An 18,706-nucleotide genomic window follows, 5' to 3' on the forward strand; every position below is an offset into this window, starting at 1 on the left:
CTGGCCAAGCACCGCATTATAACGGACGAACACGCCCGACCTCTGCGCCAAAGCCCTTATCGTGTATCGCCGCGAGAACGCCAGGCCATTCGCGATCAAGTTGAGGAAATGCTGCGTGATGACGTAATCCAGCCCTCGAACAGCCCCTGGGCGGCACCAGTCGTTTTGGTCAAGAAAAAAGACAGCACACTTCGCTTCTGCGTTGATTACCGCCGCTTGAATAGCATAACGAAGAAGGATGTCTACCCGCTTCCCCGCATCGACGACACTCTCGACCGGCTCTGCAATGCAAGGTACTTCTCATCGATGGACCTGAAGAGCGGATATTGGCAAATTGAGGTCGACGAAAGAGATCGCGAGAAGACCGCATTCATCACACCGGACGGCCTTTATGAGTTCAAGGTGATGCCATTTGGCCTCTGCTCCGCACCAGCCACGTTTCAACGAGTAATGGACACAGTCCTGGCAGGCTTGAAGTGGCAAATTTGTTTGGTATATTTGGACGACGTTGTTGTCTTCTCGTCAAACTTTGAAGACCACCTAAAACGACTACAGACAGTGCTGGAAGCCATCAAGTCATCGGGACTAACACTAAAAGCAGAGAAGTGTCACTTCGCCTACGAAGAACTCCGGTTCCTAGGTCACATCGTTAGCAAGGACGGTATTAGCAAGGACGGATGAGTTTCGCAGAACAACAGCGATCAGACCCTGAGCTGAAAGCGCTAGCCGATTACTTGGAAGGAAAGACCGCTTCCCCTCCTGGTGTGTTCAGGCGACATTTGTCATCCTTCACGTTAAGCAATGGCCTCCTCGTGAAGAAGAACTTCGCACCCAACAAGACCGCGCAGCTTCTCGTAGTGCCTAAAACCCTTCGGAAAGAAATTCTGCAGGCGTTGCACGATGAGCCCACAGCAGGCCACCTCGGATTTGCGCGCACGTTGCGTCGAATCCAGGAGAAGTATTACTGGCCGCGACTGCCTGCCGAAGTTGCCCACTACGTGAAGATGTGTCGTGAGTGCCAACGACGCAAGACGCCGCCGAACAGACCAGCAGGACTACTAAACCCGATTCCGCCCCCAATCCTGCCCTTTCAACAAATTGGGATGGATCTCCTCGGCCCCTTTCCATCTTCGTCTATGGGTAACAAGTGGATCATCGTGGCCACTGACTACCTTACCCGTTACGCCGAAGCAAGAGCACTACCAAATGGTACCGCGGCAGAAGTCGCCAAATTTTTTGTCGAACAAATTCTCTTGCGACACGGCGCCCCGGAAGTGCTCATCACGGATAGGGGAACGGCGTTTACGGCAGAGTTGACGCAAGCCATCCTGGAATACAGTCACACAAGCCATCAACGAACAACTGCGTACCATCCCCAGACCAATGGCCTTACGGAGCGCCTGAACAAAACGATCGCGGACATGATCGCTATGTACGTCGACGCTGAACACAAGACCTGGGACGCCATCTTGCCGTACGTGATCTTCGCGTATAACACGGCAGTCCAGGAGACGACCAGAGCGACCCCGTTTAAGCTTGTGTACGGCAGGGAGCCCACGACGACGCTCGACACAATGCTGCCGCACGTAACCAGCGAAGACAACCTTGACGTCGCCGCCTACCTGCAGCGTGCAGAGGAAGCCCGACGACTCGCACGGCTGCGTATTAAAGACCAACAGCGCACCGACAGCCGACGATACAATTTACGACGACGCCACGCAGAGTACAATCCAGGAGACCAAGTGTGGGTTTGGACACCAATTCGCCGTCGCGGATTAAGTGAAAAGTTGTTGCGTCGATACTTTGGGCCATACAAAATCCTTCACCGCGTCGGACCACTGGACTATGAAGTCATTCCCGACGGAACGTCAGCATCACAACGGCGACGCGCACGCCCAGAAATTGTACATGTTGTACGACTGAAGCCATATTACGCGCGTTAAAGAATCTGTGGTGTTTAAACTTTGCAGTGTTTATGTTTAAGTTTCTTTGTTTTGAAACATCGAGGCGATGTTTTTTTTAAGGGGGGAGTAATGCCGCGAAACCTTCAAAACAGTATTTGTTGTTTTTTAACAGCCGCCGGCATACAGGCTTATCTGAGTTCCGTAATCTTTGTTTGTTACTGCTCGATGTCGCGAGTCACACCTTTATCAGTTTTGTTGTAGCGCAAGACTCACCGAGATCTGTCTCGAAGGTTCCGGCCACTCGGGTGTCTTTCCACAATGTTCCAGCCCGTGCTGGTAGCTGTTTGCGACGTTATCTAGATTGTTCTGTGCAGCCTTTAAATTGAGCGTTGCCGAGTGTGACGGGCATTCTTTGTTCGACGACCGACGAGTGCGTTCGTTGCTATCGCCGCCGCCGAGTTGCTTAGTTCTTTTTGCGGGCGCAAGTCAGCCCAAATAAACAGTTTCTTTAGTGCAATCATCGACCCTTCAATTGTGTCGTCGACCTCGTCACCACTACGTGACAATATCTTTTTTTTTCATAACTGCAGAATACACTCTCTTCATTCTCACCTATCTGTACTAATTTTCAAAATTAACATCTTTTTCATATCTGTATTCAATTCGCAACCAGTAATGTTCACACTCCTTTAATTTTTTTTTTCTGGCCATAGTAGTATTTGCAGTATGCAAAAAAATATCCTATTCGATCTACACTCAGCTTTTAATGTTTGAATTCACTTCACCCACAAAATTTTACGTTTTGCACAGCTCTAATATTTTACTGCCAAAAATACCTCTGCACCTTCCCTAGTGGAGCCATCACATCGACAGGCTCCACAGGAAGGCAAGAATATAAATGTAAATTAGTTTATAGGAGAGGAAAGGTGAAGTATCTGTCACACTTCTAGGTAGAAACCTAAGGAAAGAGAGGAAGGTGGGAGTGAAAGAAAGAGGTGCCGCAGTGGAGGGCTCCGGAATAATTTCAGCCACCTAGGTATCTTTAACTCGCATTGCACAGCACACGAGCGCCATTGCGTGCATCGGAATGAGGTGTAAAAGCGCAATTCAGCACTACTGAGAAAGAAAAAGAGTGTAGCACCTACTCATTGGTAGATGCAGCAAAGATTAAATGAGAAGCATGGACACAATTTGTCATAATAAATATAAACATTGATTGCACAGAAAACATTTGCTGGGATTCCATTTGCACTACAGGCTTGCCGCACTTTGGATGTGTCTACGAGTATGATTTGCCTCGTCTACAATTCGTGGCCCACAGGACACTTCAAGGGCCGCATTATGCAATGATCACTTAAGAAAAACTCGCAAACCTGTCATAAACCGATCAATCAGCCCCACTCCTACTGGTTGATTCTAACCAATCGCAACCTAACGCATCGACCAATGAAGCAAGGGCTAAGCGCCAGGCTTGTGAGAGTTTTGTGGCAGTTTCTGTGATATGACCAGAGCATATTTTGGACCCATAAGACGGCAAATCTAACCCTCAAGAATACTTCCCTGCTATGAAGACCTATCACATTATGAGGTTAGTCGATCATAACACCTCCGACTCCATCGAAGTGCCCCGATCAGTTGTTGAGAGTGCCTTAACCACTGCAAATTGCGGGGTTTAGTGTCTCTAAGAGGTATGAAGGTGTAATGGGCTCCAGACAAACTTGGGACTAACTTATGTCCTCTGGCTCCCTCTAAATGGGAATTCATGCCCAGCACAGCAGTTTTGATCTGCTGTTTGAAATGCAGGGGTGGAAGCAGGCTGGAGCAGCTCAGGGAGCAGTAATAATGCCGTTTTGGAGCAGCTTTGGAGCAGTAAAACAAGAGTTTTGGAGCAGTTTTAGAATCAAACGCTTTCAATAAGTGCAATTTTCTATTCCTGACATACAAAAAATCCATTTTGAGTCCTTTTAGCTCAATGCTCTGCTGACTACTTATGCATCTCTAACAAGACTGGACAAACAGCCAAAATATATATAGTAGATGTTTAACATAATCCCAGCTGACATGAGCAACAATTTGGAACAGACTAGCAGCGAACTGAATGCTTGCTTCCACATTTCATAACAGGAAATCTGACAGAGTCAAAGGGGGAACCTACCACTTTGAGTCGCTCAACCAATTTAAAGTTGAGATCAATGAGCAGCATACTTTTGCTACCTTCTGTATATCCTTTTTTTTTTTGTCGTCCTAAGCTTGTGCTGATAAATTTCTGGGCCCTGGACAGTATACTGCCTTCAAGGAGGGTAGGCAGCACTGAAGGGATAGCCTTTTTTCCTCCTTCACATCCTTTACTTCACTGTCTCCTGGTTCCTCACATTACCTTTTGAGCTACACTAGAGCTTCTTTAATTTCAACAAGTTCGGGATAGGCCCTCATGGGTGACCAACACTATTGAGAACATTTCTAGTGACAGGTACCTTTGTGATGTCCCTCCATAACACATGAAGTATGCCTTTGTTGGCTTGACGACCTTGTTATTGACAAAGAGGATCTATGATTAAGTACCTACTTGGCTGCTTATTTTCACAGCAAAACCATTAGAAACACCTTGTGTAGTTCTTTGTAGCAGGACAAGTTCCCAATAGCTCGTAGTTCTTTGCGGTACATGCCCCACCACTGCTCTAATTTCCTTCACCACCAATGATTTCAAAGGCTGAGAGAAAGTGATATGTCATGTGCACAGATTTTTTTTCACAATTCCCTCCAATGCTTGTGTCTCGTTTTAAATTTACTTGCGAAGATCAGATTGGGTCATATTTTTTTGTAGGCAGTACCATTAATGGACCACTATACGATAAAAACTCAGCAAAATTTAATGGCAAAATGCAGAGGTAAATGGCATTTGCAGCAGTTTTGGAGCAATGTTGCGTTTTGGAGCAGGATGGAGCAAGGAAACCAGTTTGGAGCAGAATAGAGCAAATGGAGCAGTGCAGCTGTCGCATCCCTGCACAATCTAAACTGGTCAAGCAAAATTCTAAGCACCAGAACAGATGAAATACACGATCACAAGGCAGCAGTTTTTTCAGTTGCGCGGTATATGTTTGTCATGTTTGTTAACAAAGGTGGTGCTGCGATCGGTAGCGACATAGTATGTAGGCAAAAACTCAGCATGCCTATACAGCGCCAAGCGATGCTGCCTTCGAAATCAGTTTGCGCGTGCGAATATTCTGAAGCTTAAGCTTCACTTGTGTGGAGAAATGATTTGGGTTATGCCTGGAGAGTAGTTTAGCACTTCTAGAGCCATTACTGCTGGAATTACCTAGCTAAGAGCTGCATTGGCTTCCTTTGCCGTGACCTCAACAGCGCGCGGCTAAGGTGGGCGGCTGTAGTGACTGATTAAGTTAACTGAAAATGAGAAAACGCAATGTAAAAGAAAAACTTCAACTTTCGGGCCTATAGCTAGTGCATGAAAGGTCAACGATATGAAGGAGTGGAAGTGTGTGTTTTTCATATGACGACTCTTTTGCTACTCCAAGCACCTTCACTCGATTATAAAATTATTACCGGGAACTATAGAGGACTAGAAATCATATTTCTAGCTCACTGTACCTGCAACTTAAGTGAATTTCATCGTATAGTTCTTTTTAACATTTGCCTATAGTGCAGCTGCTAAATTGTTTTATCCTGGTCGATAAAAAAAAAATCGTCACGTGTTTCATCGTATAGACGCGTCATGGTCATTCAAAGGTTATATACATGAAAACTTTTAAGAATGCTCTTATTTTGTTCTCTTCGCTCTATAGGAGAGGTGCACTAGCGCAAATGCAATGTTCTCCACGATCGCTTGCAGCGAAATTTAGGTGATCTGTTGATCTTTTTTTTAATACATTGAAACCTTCTTATTCAAATGTGCGTCATCTTATATTGTTTATTTTGCACTCCTCATAGCTGAATCCACTTTGGGACATTAAACTCCACATACCATATATACCATACTTAAATATCCTGCTTGATCAGAGCTAGACTGTACATGGATATTTAATTCGTTCGTAAGGTTCCTATCGGCCTTCAAAAAAATTTTAATAATCTGAGAAATAATGCGCGTTATTTCTGAGATTATTAAATTTTCTTTTGAAGCGCAGCGCTGCGTGAGTTAGCCGAGATCCTAACAATGGTCACTCGCTTTCTAGGACCGGTTATGAAGAGTCACTCGTTGAAACTCGCGAAAGTGAAAACAAAGAAAAACTACTCCACAAGACCGGATCTGTTTCCGCAATATAGCACTGGAGTGACCACGCTCAAGATAACTGCAGTTACCTTCGCAGCAGCTTTTGTGTCCTTTTATGTACGAGCATATAGATGGGCAGTACTGAAGGTGAATGGGATGTCACAGCGCTGCTTTCGATCCTGCCTTCGATTAAGATCATACACACACGGAATATCACGTCAAAAATTCTTATGACTTGATGGTATATACAACAAAACGTGCACAAGGTGCAGCCGTTTCTATTGCGCTCTTCATCACGCAGCCGAAAAGCACACATGAAAATTAAGAGTTGCAAACTAACTGACCAAGCTTCAATGCAGAAGTGCAATACACGTTAGCCGCGAATGCAATCCGTCGCCGAAGGGTCCACTTGTCGCGCTCAACACCACTGCCCTTAGCTCTCGTCTTTATCCGACCGCAAGAAACATGTGAAAACAAGCGCCATTTTCTTTTTAGTGCTTCATGGCGCAACTAACTGCACAAAAACTTGTAGGAATACCAGGGATTATGCTCGAAAACACAGCAAGTGCCGCGCATCCAATGCAGACGGCTCGGTCTTTTGCCTACACCCCGAAAGTCACTGCTGTCACCAGCGCCGCCGCATCTCCACTGAAGTCACAGGCTGATGCTTGTCTATAGTGTGTTTAGACATACTAAGATCATCTAACATGAGATGCACGCACCTGGCACCCAGATCCTCTCGGTCGATGCTGGCAGTGAGGGCTGGAGGCAGGCTCCGCAGCTCCGTGCTGGCCTCCGCACCTGCAACCACGCCACTGGACATGCTCTCAGCCCCTCACTCCAGACATGGCCACCTGCACACCCCCATCACCCGTCCCCACACTGCATCCCAAACCGGAAAACTGAGATGCTCATGCTATTGTTTTTGCCACTGTGGTTTTTTCTAGTCTATTCACGGAAATGGTATGTCTGTGCACATACCAAGAAACAGTGTTTTCAGAATCGGGCATCTCAGTAATGCAACTCTATGCACTCTTAGTAATGTATGCTGATGGCGTGAAGCACACAGGTACCTCCAGAGCATGCTAAGCAATAACAGCCTACCATCCAGCAACACTTTCGATACCAGTCTTTCCCTGTGAAAAGTATAATCACAGTGAGGGGGGAAGGGGGGGGGGGGGGGAGCTTTCATCTCGCTTATTTCCTTTTCCTAGGTTCAGTTATTGCGTTCCACTGTAGCTGCTCGTTGGCTAAGACAGCATCCTTGTTTGCCGTGAACAGCAGAAACAGGGATGTTGACACCACATTAGTATTGGCAGGAGTCAGCGCTGTGTTATGTCTTTGCTGGCTTATCAGTTTTGACAATGGTACTCAAATTCGTCAGTCAAAACTTCTCGCAGCAGCAGTACAGTATCCACAGCTTACAAGATCACACCTTGTCCCTCCCTTTGAGAATTTTGTTCCTCTCGTATACGTCATGAGCTTCAAGCAGTCAGCAAATAGAGCTGCTGGAGACCGACTTCAGTTGCTTTAGCAAAAAATCAGACACCTCATGGTGCCACATTGACCGATAGCATGGAATGAAATACCTGGCTTGTGTGGCTTAGCAGTGAAAAACAGGCCTCGGTCCCCTTCACTCTTGGTATAACCCCTTCAGATTGCATTCACTCAATGAAGTGAATGATTGCCTTTTGGGCCTTGTTCATCCTTTTCTACAGCTTCTGAAGCCTTCTGGTTGAAAATTCCTACGAAAAACTTATTTATCCAAGACCACAGGCATATGTGCCATGCAATATGAGGGTTGTGCATAAAGTTCATATGGGAAAGTTTATTACGAGCAGAATGGAATCGACATCTGCCCAAGAGGTCACTGGGGACCTTGGCTGCTTCATCAAATCTTGTCAACTGCTGCAAAGAAAATGACACCATGTGTGCGCTAGATCTGAAGCGTGTCTTCAAGCAAAGGAATCAAATGTGCCAGGAAATAGCAGAGGCTTATCTATCACCACATCGCTTACCTCGTGTGTCGGAAGAACTCAAGATTATCTTCACGGTGCTGTCCCAGTGCAATGAGATTATGCACATGTGTAGTTTGGCTTTTTGTTTGTTTGTTGTGTGTGTGTATTTACCATACCTTATGCGCCTGCATGAGGCTGCGTTTGAAGCATTTAAAAGCACGAGTCCTTCCTAAGAAAGATTTCAGTTGATAGTAAGCGCTTTGTTTGTCTGTGTGTGTTTCTTACTCTGTCTTCCTTTTTCACGCTGTACATAATGCTGCCATTCACTACCTCGGCCAGTTTTCGATTCTGCTGTGGTCACTACGAACATGTGGACCGACGATTTTCACGAAGTGACTTACACAGTGGTATATTAACGCTAAGTGATGCTTGCACCCCACTATTTTTTAGAACGCAGCTCTTTGACGCCCGTTCCTGGGTTTCGCGTCGGCGTAGTCGGCCTCGTTACCAGCTCCGCCCCACTTTCAGCCTTCCAGTTCAAGCCGGCGCTACGGCAACCGGAGCCGCGCAGGAAGAGAGGAGGGGGGTACACTCAGCGGCGAACGATGGGGGCAGCAACCGGAGAACATGACGAAAGGAAGGTGGGGGGGGGGGCGCCGGAGGCAGCGCTCGCAGCGAATGACTGATGCCGCTGCCGCCGCTAGCGAGTCAAGACAGAGTGGCTGCGTAGAACACAGTCACCACCATGCAGAAAGAGGAGGAGGGGTCCCCTCTCTTCCTGCGTGCAGCGAGGGTGCTCTCCGGTTGCCGAAACGCCGGCCGTGCTCTCAGCGGATCACGGTGCATCCCGTTCTCTGTCGCTTCACTCGCTAGCAGCGTCAGCGGCATCAGTCAGTAGCTGCTATCTGTTCGTCGCGCAACGTTCCTATGGGCCCACGCGTTGCTTCCCGCAAACTTACGATAACTCAATTGCTCTCTTCATTTCTCCGACCACAAAGCTTCTTTCATGACAGCCAAGAACTGTTAGTGGAGTGTTTCTCGATGGAATACGTGTGAAAAATTAAAAAAAAAGTTGTCTGTAATTGTACACACGTGTCTTGCTCGAAATCTTTGCCTCTATCTATCGAAAAGGTGAAACAGCTGATAAGCTGTGCTCAAATTTCGCATTAGAAAGTAACGTAATCATGGCCAATTTTTTACTAGCCATTTCCTTCAAGAGCACAAGACCGGGGATCTGAAGAGAGTTTCAATGGTGTTTCCTTAATTGAGAGATGCTCTCCAGCCTTACAGCAGGATACACTGCTGCACACGTCTACTCAAAAGATTTTATGGCAGTTGAGGCTTCGTCTGTCAATGAGGCATGGGATTTTTAAATTGAGGTCACTTATCCAACTCATACTGTGCAGCAGGAAGTTCTGAGAAAGCTTCTACGCTGAATTTCTCATTCAGCACAACTGCAGAAACTGAAGTCCGTCTTGATACCTTTCCTATCATGGACAACACAAACAAAACATTTAAAGGACTATAGACACTTAATTTTTGGGTTGGTGTTTTATCATTTCTAATGATGCCTAGGACATAACTGTACACAGATCACCATGTCACATTCACCTACAATGCTGAATAATGTTTAATCGAATTTCTTTTGACACCTGTTCCGGTTTCAACAGCCGAATGATGGCTGTGACGTCACAGTTAAGTCTAGGTCAAGCGAGAGATGAAAATACAGCGATATTATCATTGCTGTGTGATTTGAATTCACTATAATGATAAAGCCAGCCTGCCTCAAGAACAGGGATCACTACAAGTGAAGAATGAGCGATTATATCGCCGCACATCGACATGATTGTCACATCACAGCCATCTCTCGGATGTTGAAACCGAAACTGGTGAGAAAAGAAAATTGAAAATTAAATTATTTCGCGGTCATAGGTGAAAACTGCGTGCGGATCGATATACAGGTGTGACTTACGCATCATTAACAAGAAAAATGCCTCCAAAATTTGGTGTCTATAGTCGAACTACATTTCCATAAATGTTTCCCAAAGTCACATGCTATCACAGGTGGGCAAAAAGCCTTTACTGCACTTTGCCAAACTTGAAAGAATCCTTCGTCAGCCAATTGAACTGTTTCCTAAATATGAAGGCCATCCTTACTACAAGGCAGAAGACAGTTAAAATTTTTTGCTGAGAAGCGTGAGGAAGTAAGAGAGCCGTCGTCAACCAAGGAGTTATTCCTCCACAAAGAAGAGCCAAGCATGGACGTGTTAGCGAGTGAAGCAATGCAACCAGCAAACAGGCTGTCTAGCGAGACAAATACTTCACTGTAGCATAAACCCCTTACTGCTAGTACAATTTTTGAGAAGCCACTGTTATGTACCAAACTTCAACACTGCCGTACTCCATAATGCAAAAGCACCGCACTCGCCTCAGGCCTTTACTGGACTTTTTTTTTTTTTTTCATGATAACTTCATGTATGCACTCTATCTCTATATATTCATAAATTTGTCACCCGGAACGCAATGGCTCAACGTACGAATATTTAACCCTTTACATGTCATATGCTGCATGCATATCTCACATGCATAAAAATGGTACAATTGGATTCAGTGGCTCTATAAATTCAACCCTTTTAAGCCATTCTGACCAATGGTTTTGTAAAAAAAAGGGTTAAATATTGGTACCAATGATTTCGTAAAAAGGGCTCAAGTGAGTTCTGTATCCATTCCTCAATCTTTTCGGTATATAAAAAACTTGCATGAGAATTGAAAATTGCTCAAAGTATTATGAGGCAGCTGACTGATATGAGAGGCTGAACAATTCTTCAAATTCAATTTTTCCTACCATAATGGTCTGCACAGAACTGTAAGCCCACAGTTGTGAAAATACACAGAACATCAAGTAGGCCTATTAGCCAAAAATAAGGATATTGTGAGCCTTCCGTGGATGTTCTTTAATTTGTACATGCCATGATCTTCCTCTTTCATTTGTACATACCATCATCATTGTCCCGCGGCGCCGGCTCCGGCACGCGCCTGGGTTTTGTCACCGGATTAAAACGCTAGACAAGGCATCGCTGGCCTTGCCGTCACGACCTTGCCGTCTCAACCTAGCCTTCTTTCACAATATGCTGAATGGTTTGTTCGATAGTTGCATAGTATTAGGCATGTAAAAATATAGTAAACAGGTGCACCAATGTCTGTCTGCCAGCACTTGGTTATCATGTAGGTCTCTTTCTGTGTGTGCGTCATCACACTGTTACTAGTACACCAGTCATATTGTCTCCTGAAGTAGAAATGGCCAGTCCGCATGAAAGTGAGTCCTTGACGGGAGCTGTGCAAATAAGACTACTGGACTGCGATGCCTTCTAGTGGGAATCTGTGGCACTATTATGGTGTCATAAATGCGCTGCAGGCACTGATGTGTCTATTTCTACTGTAAAAGCAACGTGCAAAAAGAATGGTGGTTTTTGGCTAAAGCACTGTCAGCAAAGTGAAGTTCTCTTCGCTCAAGTGAGTCCCATACCCCCAAAGACCTTTTGGGTAAATTTTGGCTATTGTGAACTATACAGTTTATGAATAAACCGCACAAACAGCAGCCAAACAGTTTTGGCTACTGTTTATTTATTCATTTATCGCCAAACAGTTTTGGCTACTGTTTATTTATTCATTTATCACATTACCCACATTTAGCATTGACATGATTTGTGTCAAGCAGCCTGTGTGAATATAGCAAATTTTACACACAAGCTGGTTACCAAGGGCCTACAAACAGCCCTGCCAGATACTGAATTGTTTCCCCAAGAATTCAAAACTCTTGCACAGTATATGTAGTAGCAGAATAAGCTTGGATTACTTTGAACTCTACATGGACAGCAAAAGCTTGCTCCGCTATGAGCTACAAAAGACGCATCGACTATGCAAGCAAATGACGAAATAAGGAGGTCCAAGTTTCAGGAGCCCTCCACTACAGCGTCCCTCATAGCCTGAGCAGCTTCGGGACATTAAAACCAACAGATCAAACCAAGTTACAAAATAGTTTGTAATCAGAAAGCTCCTGCCTACAGTTCTGGTGACAGAGGTCAAATGCAGCCTGAACTGAAAACAAGAGCACCAAGAATACCAAAATGACTGTCATGGATTGAAAGAAAGCACACCAGTCCAACTGCTTTCTTGATAGTGTTCCAACATCATGTACCATAAAATTAGTTTCTCGAAAATTTCTCTAAATATGAGAACACCTAGCCTGCACATTGATATAAAAACACTTCCACGATACAATCTAATGCAAAAATGTAGGAAATTCCACCAAGAGCAACCACAAGAAAAAGCAGTAGCTTTAATAATAGAATAGCATCACTCAAGTTAAGAACACTGCACAACAAGTCTTTCCACAAATGCTCCTCTTTCATGCTATTTATTGTGAATCCATCCTCAACCTCTTAAACTCACTCTTCCACATGGACCTCTATCTACCACCCTCGGCCATAATTTGTGGAAGGACATGAAGTTGGGCTAGCTTGTTTTTCCGACAATAGGTCGACGCTTGGCCAGCATCACGACGCTTTAAACCGTCGTTTGCTGGCATCTTAATAAAGTTATTCCTATATACATAAATACATACATAAGCAACATTAAAAAAATGGGACATCCCACACTGCTGCAGTTTGTAGCATGCCATCAGTGAGGAAATCTCCTCCTTGGTAGCCACTTTAACACACTAAATGGCCACAAGCTAGTTACATATATTAGACGTAAGTCCATTTTCTTTTACTTCGAGCAAGATCGCCAAACAATCGACTTTCATTATCCTGCTCTGTCTGTTGCACGCATTTTTCCTCTCTTTAGACTTCAGCTTGATAGGTGGGTACTGAGAGAAGGTGCACATTTTTCAAAACACACCAAAGTGTTCATAACTGGAAGCTGCAAATGCATTTCTTGCTGTGCTATTTCTTTTATTTATTTCTATTACGGCCGCTCGATGAAGCGCACTAGGTGTGGCCTGCTGCGTCGCCCGAAACCGGCGGGAGGCGCCTACTTCCCTTCGCCATTACCGCGGCGCCACCGCTCGGGGAGAGCAGCACGCGGAAAGCTGCGCCTGGCTGCGCTTTAAGTAAGATGTTAGTGTGGTAGGAGCCTGTTATTTTAAGGATATAAGAGCTCCGTTTCACACAATTTAGCAACACGAACTTGTATATACTGTCATGTCTAGTGTGAGCATGTCAGTACTGAGCATCTCAGGATGTATACTAGGGTGTACACCGAAAAACTTAATGTGACGGTAGTTCAAGACCACTCGATCGGAGTGCTCGCATTACCGTGATGTTGCATTTGGGTCAAGTTGTTTGTCACATGAAAATGTCACCTGGCTGTGAACAATTCGAAGCTGTTCAGCGGCCACGGTAGCCTAATGCATAAACCTTTAAATCATTGTCGCGAATTCCGTGCGTGTCCTTTTCATACCGTTTACTCATTCCTGCATACAGCTTGCATACACAAAATCGATGTTGACCTGTTCTAAGCTGCCAGTGCTATCCAATAAAAAAATGTGGTCCTACTGTGAGCAACCTCTCAGAAAGTGTGATTTATAGCCAATCTTTCTAGTCTCATTCTCTCACAAATGTTACGGTGGAAATAGGAAAGCGTTTATTTGGTAAAATCTAGATGGCAACTTGGGATCTTCCACTTAGTTGGAGATCTTAGACTTTGCATGCCAGAACGCTATCAGTCATGGCTGCCCGCATTGTGCACAACCGGTCAAAGTAAATGCGCTTCATAGTGCCAGTCTGCCTCAAGGTGCTACGTATATGCGCCGAAAGCTTTTTATTCCTATTTTTATTTGCTGCTGGCGAACCCATATAATTTCGCTGGTTTGTAATTTCAAATCGAAGAATGCGCATCGAGTGTTCCAGTTGTGAAACTAATTCTTACCTGCGATCACAAGAATGTAATATTCAGCAAACTTCTACGGAACATCAAGGATATCAACTGTCATAAGTTAGAAAAATGCTTTTAGTATTGCAAAGTTATGAAACGCTTCTGAGCGTAACTGCAGCTGAGCTTCAGCGAGCAGCTAAGTATGTTTATTGCATGGTCACACAAAGAAGGAAGAGCATTCACAAACGAAGAACTTTCATTGAAAGAGAAACGTTTATGCCATAGTCTTAAAAGTCGCTCTACTGTTGACATTTCTGGCCCAGTTCGCTATCAGTGGGTGCCGCAACTTACTCAAATATATCTTGCATACCTACCTACTCAGCGTGGGCATGGTCACTATTTTCACAGATTAGCTGCAGGTACTGTGTACAGTGAAAAAGCAATGCGGAAATTAAAAGTTTACATATCTTGCTGTTTTCGCCGGACCTCTTGAGACTTCACTATCCGGTTAATGAAGGTGCACGTAAGCTGACCAAGCTTGATTTCTTCTTTTGCGGGGTACACCAAGCCTCCATTGTCCTTGTTTTTCATTAACCCATAACTGGTCCAGTTGGCTCTGATTTCATGCAACAGGCACGACTGACATGTCGCCTGAAAACCATTACCAAATATCGCATAAAGCAACAACTTGGTAGTGATGAACAAAACTGAGGGTTCTTAACTCCCATTGCAGATCCTCGTTAGCGTGCCTGCAGTTTGCTACCCGCTTATTCACCCCATCCCTTAGTTACCGCCTCTGTCGCTTAGTAATTAAAACACAGTCGTAAGCCACCGCATTAGATGAAATAGCACCCGACACATATATAAAGCCCTTCTTTACCGAAGCCGTATGTGCCCTATAGGAGTAGTGTGCCTGACTTGGGATCTCCCACTTTCATTTTCCATTTCACCCTTACACCATATTTACTCTGAGTTGGCAGCTCCTCCACCTTGAACATGTCATGTGTTCTCATTGAGCCACAGGTGTCTGGCCATATGACCACCAGAAGTGCCTCTTGACAGAGAGGTACTTTTCCGAATTTTCGGTGACAAAGCGGACGCTGGATTTTCTCTGTAGCAGGGCGTTTCACTTTATCGCGTCGGCTCAAACAGTCTCAAGAGTATAAACAAATATTGTATGCACAGGCTTCTTTGCTTGCAAGACAACTCAGACCAGTGGTAAAATTTAGAACAAGTTGTATGCTTATATAAAAAAAAATCCCTTCGTACCTTTTCCTGACGTGTCCTGACATGTCAAAAAAAGCTTCTGGTGCCACCTCAACGTGTTCATCTGCTTCACAACACATCGTTAAAAATCCTGGTTAACTGGCCAGCCCCCCGGTAACTATAGGTTAACAGTACAAACAATGTGACGGGAACAGGAAAAGAGGACGACACAACCAGATCTGTTGCATTGTGTTCTTCGCCTGTGTTCCCGTCAAGTTCACGTTATTTGTGCTGTTAACCTATGAATCGCCAGCAAGCCAAATCTGCTGTCCCTGGTAGCAAATTCAACGGCAGCCGGTAAGGCATTATGTTTCAGCATCTGGACTTGTTAACTTCAGCGCAGATTTCATTTCAGAGGAAGTGGGTGAATTTCCACTCCTCGCTGCTGCCTAAAGCAAGCACAGCACAAAAATTGGAGGGTCTCTTAGACGTCTCTTAAGAGGCGAACGGCAAAAGCTTACCCTTCTTCTCCTATCGTTTCCCTCAGTGCCGTCATTTCAAGTACTCGTTTGATATATTGGTCGTTTCGTAGTCACGATGAGTCATGCCTGCCTAGTCATTGTAGTCCTTACCACTCCTAAGCAGGTTTAGTTATTTCCAACCAATTGTGGTCATTACAAATCAAGTCATAGTCATTATTAATCATAATTATTAGTCATTAGTATTAGCCATTACCTCTATCGATGTCCTTTTATAACTTTTATTCATTACCTGTCACCATCAATCATTTTCATTCTTAATCGCCCTCCTCACACATCCGCGTTTTGCGATTGATGCATCAGCGCATAGATGAGACGCACAGCTTTTGCGCACAAATTTTCGCTCCATGAGCCCAGAAAGGCTTTCACCTTAAAAAGCAAATGTGTCCCGTCTCGATATTAATGTGCTTGCACATGCAATAAAGTTTGCGTTGACCACGCAGACACAAGGCGAACGCATCCAGAAAGGAAGCAAACCGCGCACTCAGAGCCGGCGACCGCAGCATCGACGTCTCCCTGAACAGTGGCACCCTCAGCAGAAATAGCGGGCGCAACTGTAAACTCTCCAAGGACGTGCTTGCCCATTGACAGCGGCGCGACACAGCACCTAGTGCGCTTCCATCGAGCGGCCGTGGCACAGATCTCCCTCCAGATATTCCCTTCTTGTCTCAAGCTCTTCTAACTGCGGAACAAAAATCATCCTCTGATGCATATAACTACTACTGCTACATTTTGTCAATCCCTACTTGCACCAATTAATTCCTTGGCAGTTCATCACCAAACACTATACCAGCAATCCGAGCTAAATGTAACCAAGCCTTTAAAAAACATTGATTATTTTTTATTATTTTTGGACAACCTCACCATAATGTATGTCCTGGCCCAGTGCACTTACAAAAGTTGTAGAGCAGCTCGAAAAAGAGCCTGCTGTGTTGTTTTCATCAAGGTACAGTTTACATAGATTTATTTATTGGCATTCAAAGGAAGTTGTCCAATTGCCAGCTCATACCTCTGCCCCAGTAAGCACGCAAATCCTCAGCTGGGAAAGCCCTACCAAAAAGATAAATTTAACAAAGTTGCATCTCAGGATGCTGCTGTGTGGAAGCTTATTTTGCAGCACAGAGTATGGTCTAAGGCTGATACAAAAACTACTTAACGTAACCGATAGCCTGCAGCAAACATTCAGACAGCTGGCTTTCAGAACGATCATCAACTTCTCTACTGCCACTTTTTTCCTGAAGCCATTAATTAAAAAGTTACTAATTAGTATTTGCTAATAAGTAAAGAATTGGAGAACAAAAGAAAAATACTGCAGACTAGGCCACGTGACTCCCAACAGCCAGCAGCTGGTTTCACCGGACGCATTTTTAAAACCTTGGGCACATTTAGCTAGGATGCCTGCTATATTATTCATATGAATGTTCTACCTAATAAACAAATGACAGTAAAAGCCTCTCACTACATGCTGTGAAACACAGATGAATAAGTAAAGTTTACAAAATAAGGAGACAACTGTGAGGCCAGCCCAATCTGGGTCGAACAGTTTCAGGAAAACAAAATGTTGCACATTGAGACAACAGCAACCAGCACCGCGATCTATGTAATTAAACAGAGCCGAAAAATAACAATTTTGAAATAAGCAGATAACTGTGAGGCCGGTGCAATCTAGGTCTACTCGTTCCTGGACTACAAAATGATACACACTGCAGCAAGACAGCTACCGCTTGTATGTTGGCACATGCACGGCCAGGAACTCGAAGAAAGCGAAATCGCCATTGGCGTCGCAGACAGCGGTCGATATCGCGCGTACATCCTCGGGTGTCTCGCTGTGCCTCGCTGCGCTTCTGAGACAGGGAACACCAAGCAGCATAATCGGGACGTGGGCCGACATCTCCACAGCTCAGCAGTGATAGTAGTACCACTACACAGCTTACCGTCAAGTGAGCGAAGCCAGCGGCCCAAACAAACGCCATTTCTTGGCCCATTGGGTCTCGGGCAAGCGCCGACGGAACCTCTGCCCACAGAATTTGCATGCAGTGAATGGCCATCGTCACACAAGACGTGAATCTTCTGTACGTAAAATCGGCAGACAACATATGAAATTCGCTGAAGTGCCGACGGAGAAAGAACCGAATACGTACCGCAAACACAATCCAGCCACCACAACCTCGGAATGATGAATGGTTTTAAGTTTTTACCACCAGGGGAACCAGAGGGCGCTAAGGCAGCTAAGGCTGCCCAAAACTGTCGAAGCCTGCAGAGTGCACGAAGAGTAGCACTAGGGTCCCTAGAAATATTGCTAGTCTCTCGTCCGCCGGCCACGGCGGGGGCTGCCGCTGTATGATCGCCGCGGTGACGCTGCGGTCGGAGTGCGCCACTGCTGACGGAGCAGACGACGCGCGCGCCCGTGCACTTCGAAATGCATCTGCATGCTCATTGTCAGGTGCCTTGTGCATGCGATGCCGCTCTTTAGTCTTTGATTTCAGTTTAGTCGTAATATTGAATTCGCAGCCGAGTTGTTGGCATAACCGCGTATGCGTCTTTTTTTTTTTTTTTCGTGAGCGAAGTTTTGCGCGCATGCCCCTGAGCCGATGTAGAAACGATCGAAGCAGCTTTTTATACCCTATTATTCTGCTGAAGCTACCGCCGTGCCGTATTGTAATGAATACTTCTGAGGATTTTGTGCAAACAATTGCGCTTGCATGGAGAACTATACTAGACGCACATTCTAGGCTCCAAGGACCATGTGTGCGAGCAACAGAGTGCTGTCGTCGGCGTTTTCATTCACTCTATAGTTTCATCTTAACTTCTTCGGACGTTTAGCTAAGTTATAACACGTATGTGGAACTAGAAACTTTCGGATGCATGCACAATTAAAGCACGCAAGATGGGAACCCGAGCCCTTCAAATCCCACCGCGCTTCAGGCAAACTGCTGATAGGCATTCTTTGGTACTTAGGAAGCCTATAGTAGCCACTCATCAGAATATGCCATCACA

The 18,706-nt window shown here is 45.1% G+C and overlaps 1 protein-coding gene across 4 annotated transcripts in view; it reads right to left on the reverse strand.

Moving 5' to 3' along the window:
- Positions 1-17,981, reverse strand: part of LOC146206862 (mitogen-activated protein kinase kinase kinase 13-like) — a 135,250-nt gene extending 117,269 nt beyond the window's left edge. For 3 of the 4 annotated variants that reach the window (XR_014704551.1, XM_084591639.1, XM_084591637.1), the window contains exons 1-2: positions 17,851-17,981; positions 6,852-6,983 (exon numbers count right to left, since the gene is read on the reverse strand). Coding sequence is in view for 3 of the 4 variants with exons in the window: in XM_084591639.1 (XP_084447765.1) it covers positions 6,852-6,952 (101 nt within the window). In the remaining variant the exon portion in view is untranslated. Of the gene's footprint in view, positions 1-6,851; positions 6,984-17,643; positions 17,724-17,850 lie in introns of all 4 variants that reach the window. The other variant, XM_084591638.1, reaches the window with a different exon arrangement.
- Positions 17,982-18,706: the final 725 nt, after the last annotated feature.

Source organism: Amblyomma maculatum, chromosome 1 (genome assembly GCF_055883805.1).
Source record: "Amblyomma maculatum isolate TAMU_Amacu chromosome 1, ASM5588380v1, whole genome shotgun sequence".
Lineage (NCBI taxonomy): Eukaryota > Metazoa > Arthropoda > Arachnida > Ixodida > Ixodidae > Amblyomma > Amblyomma maculatum.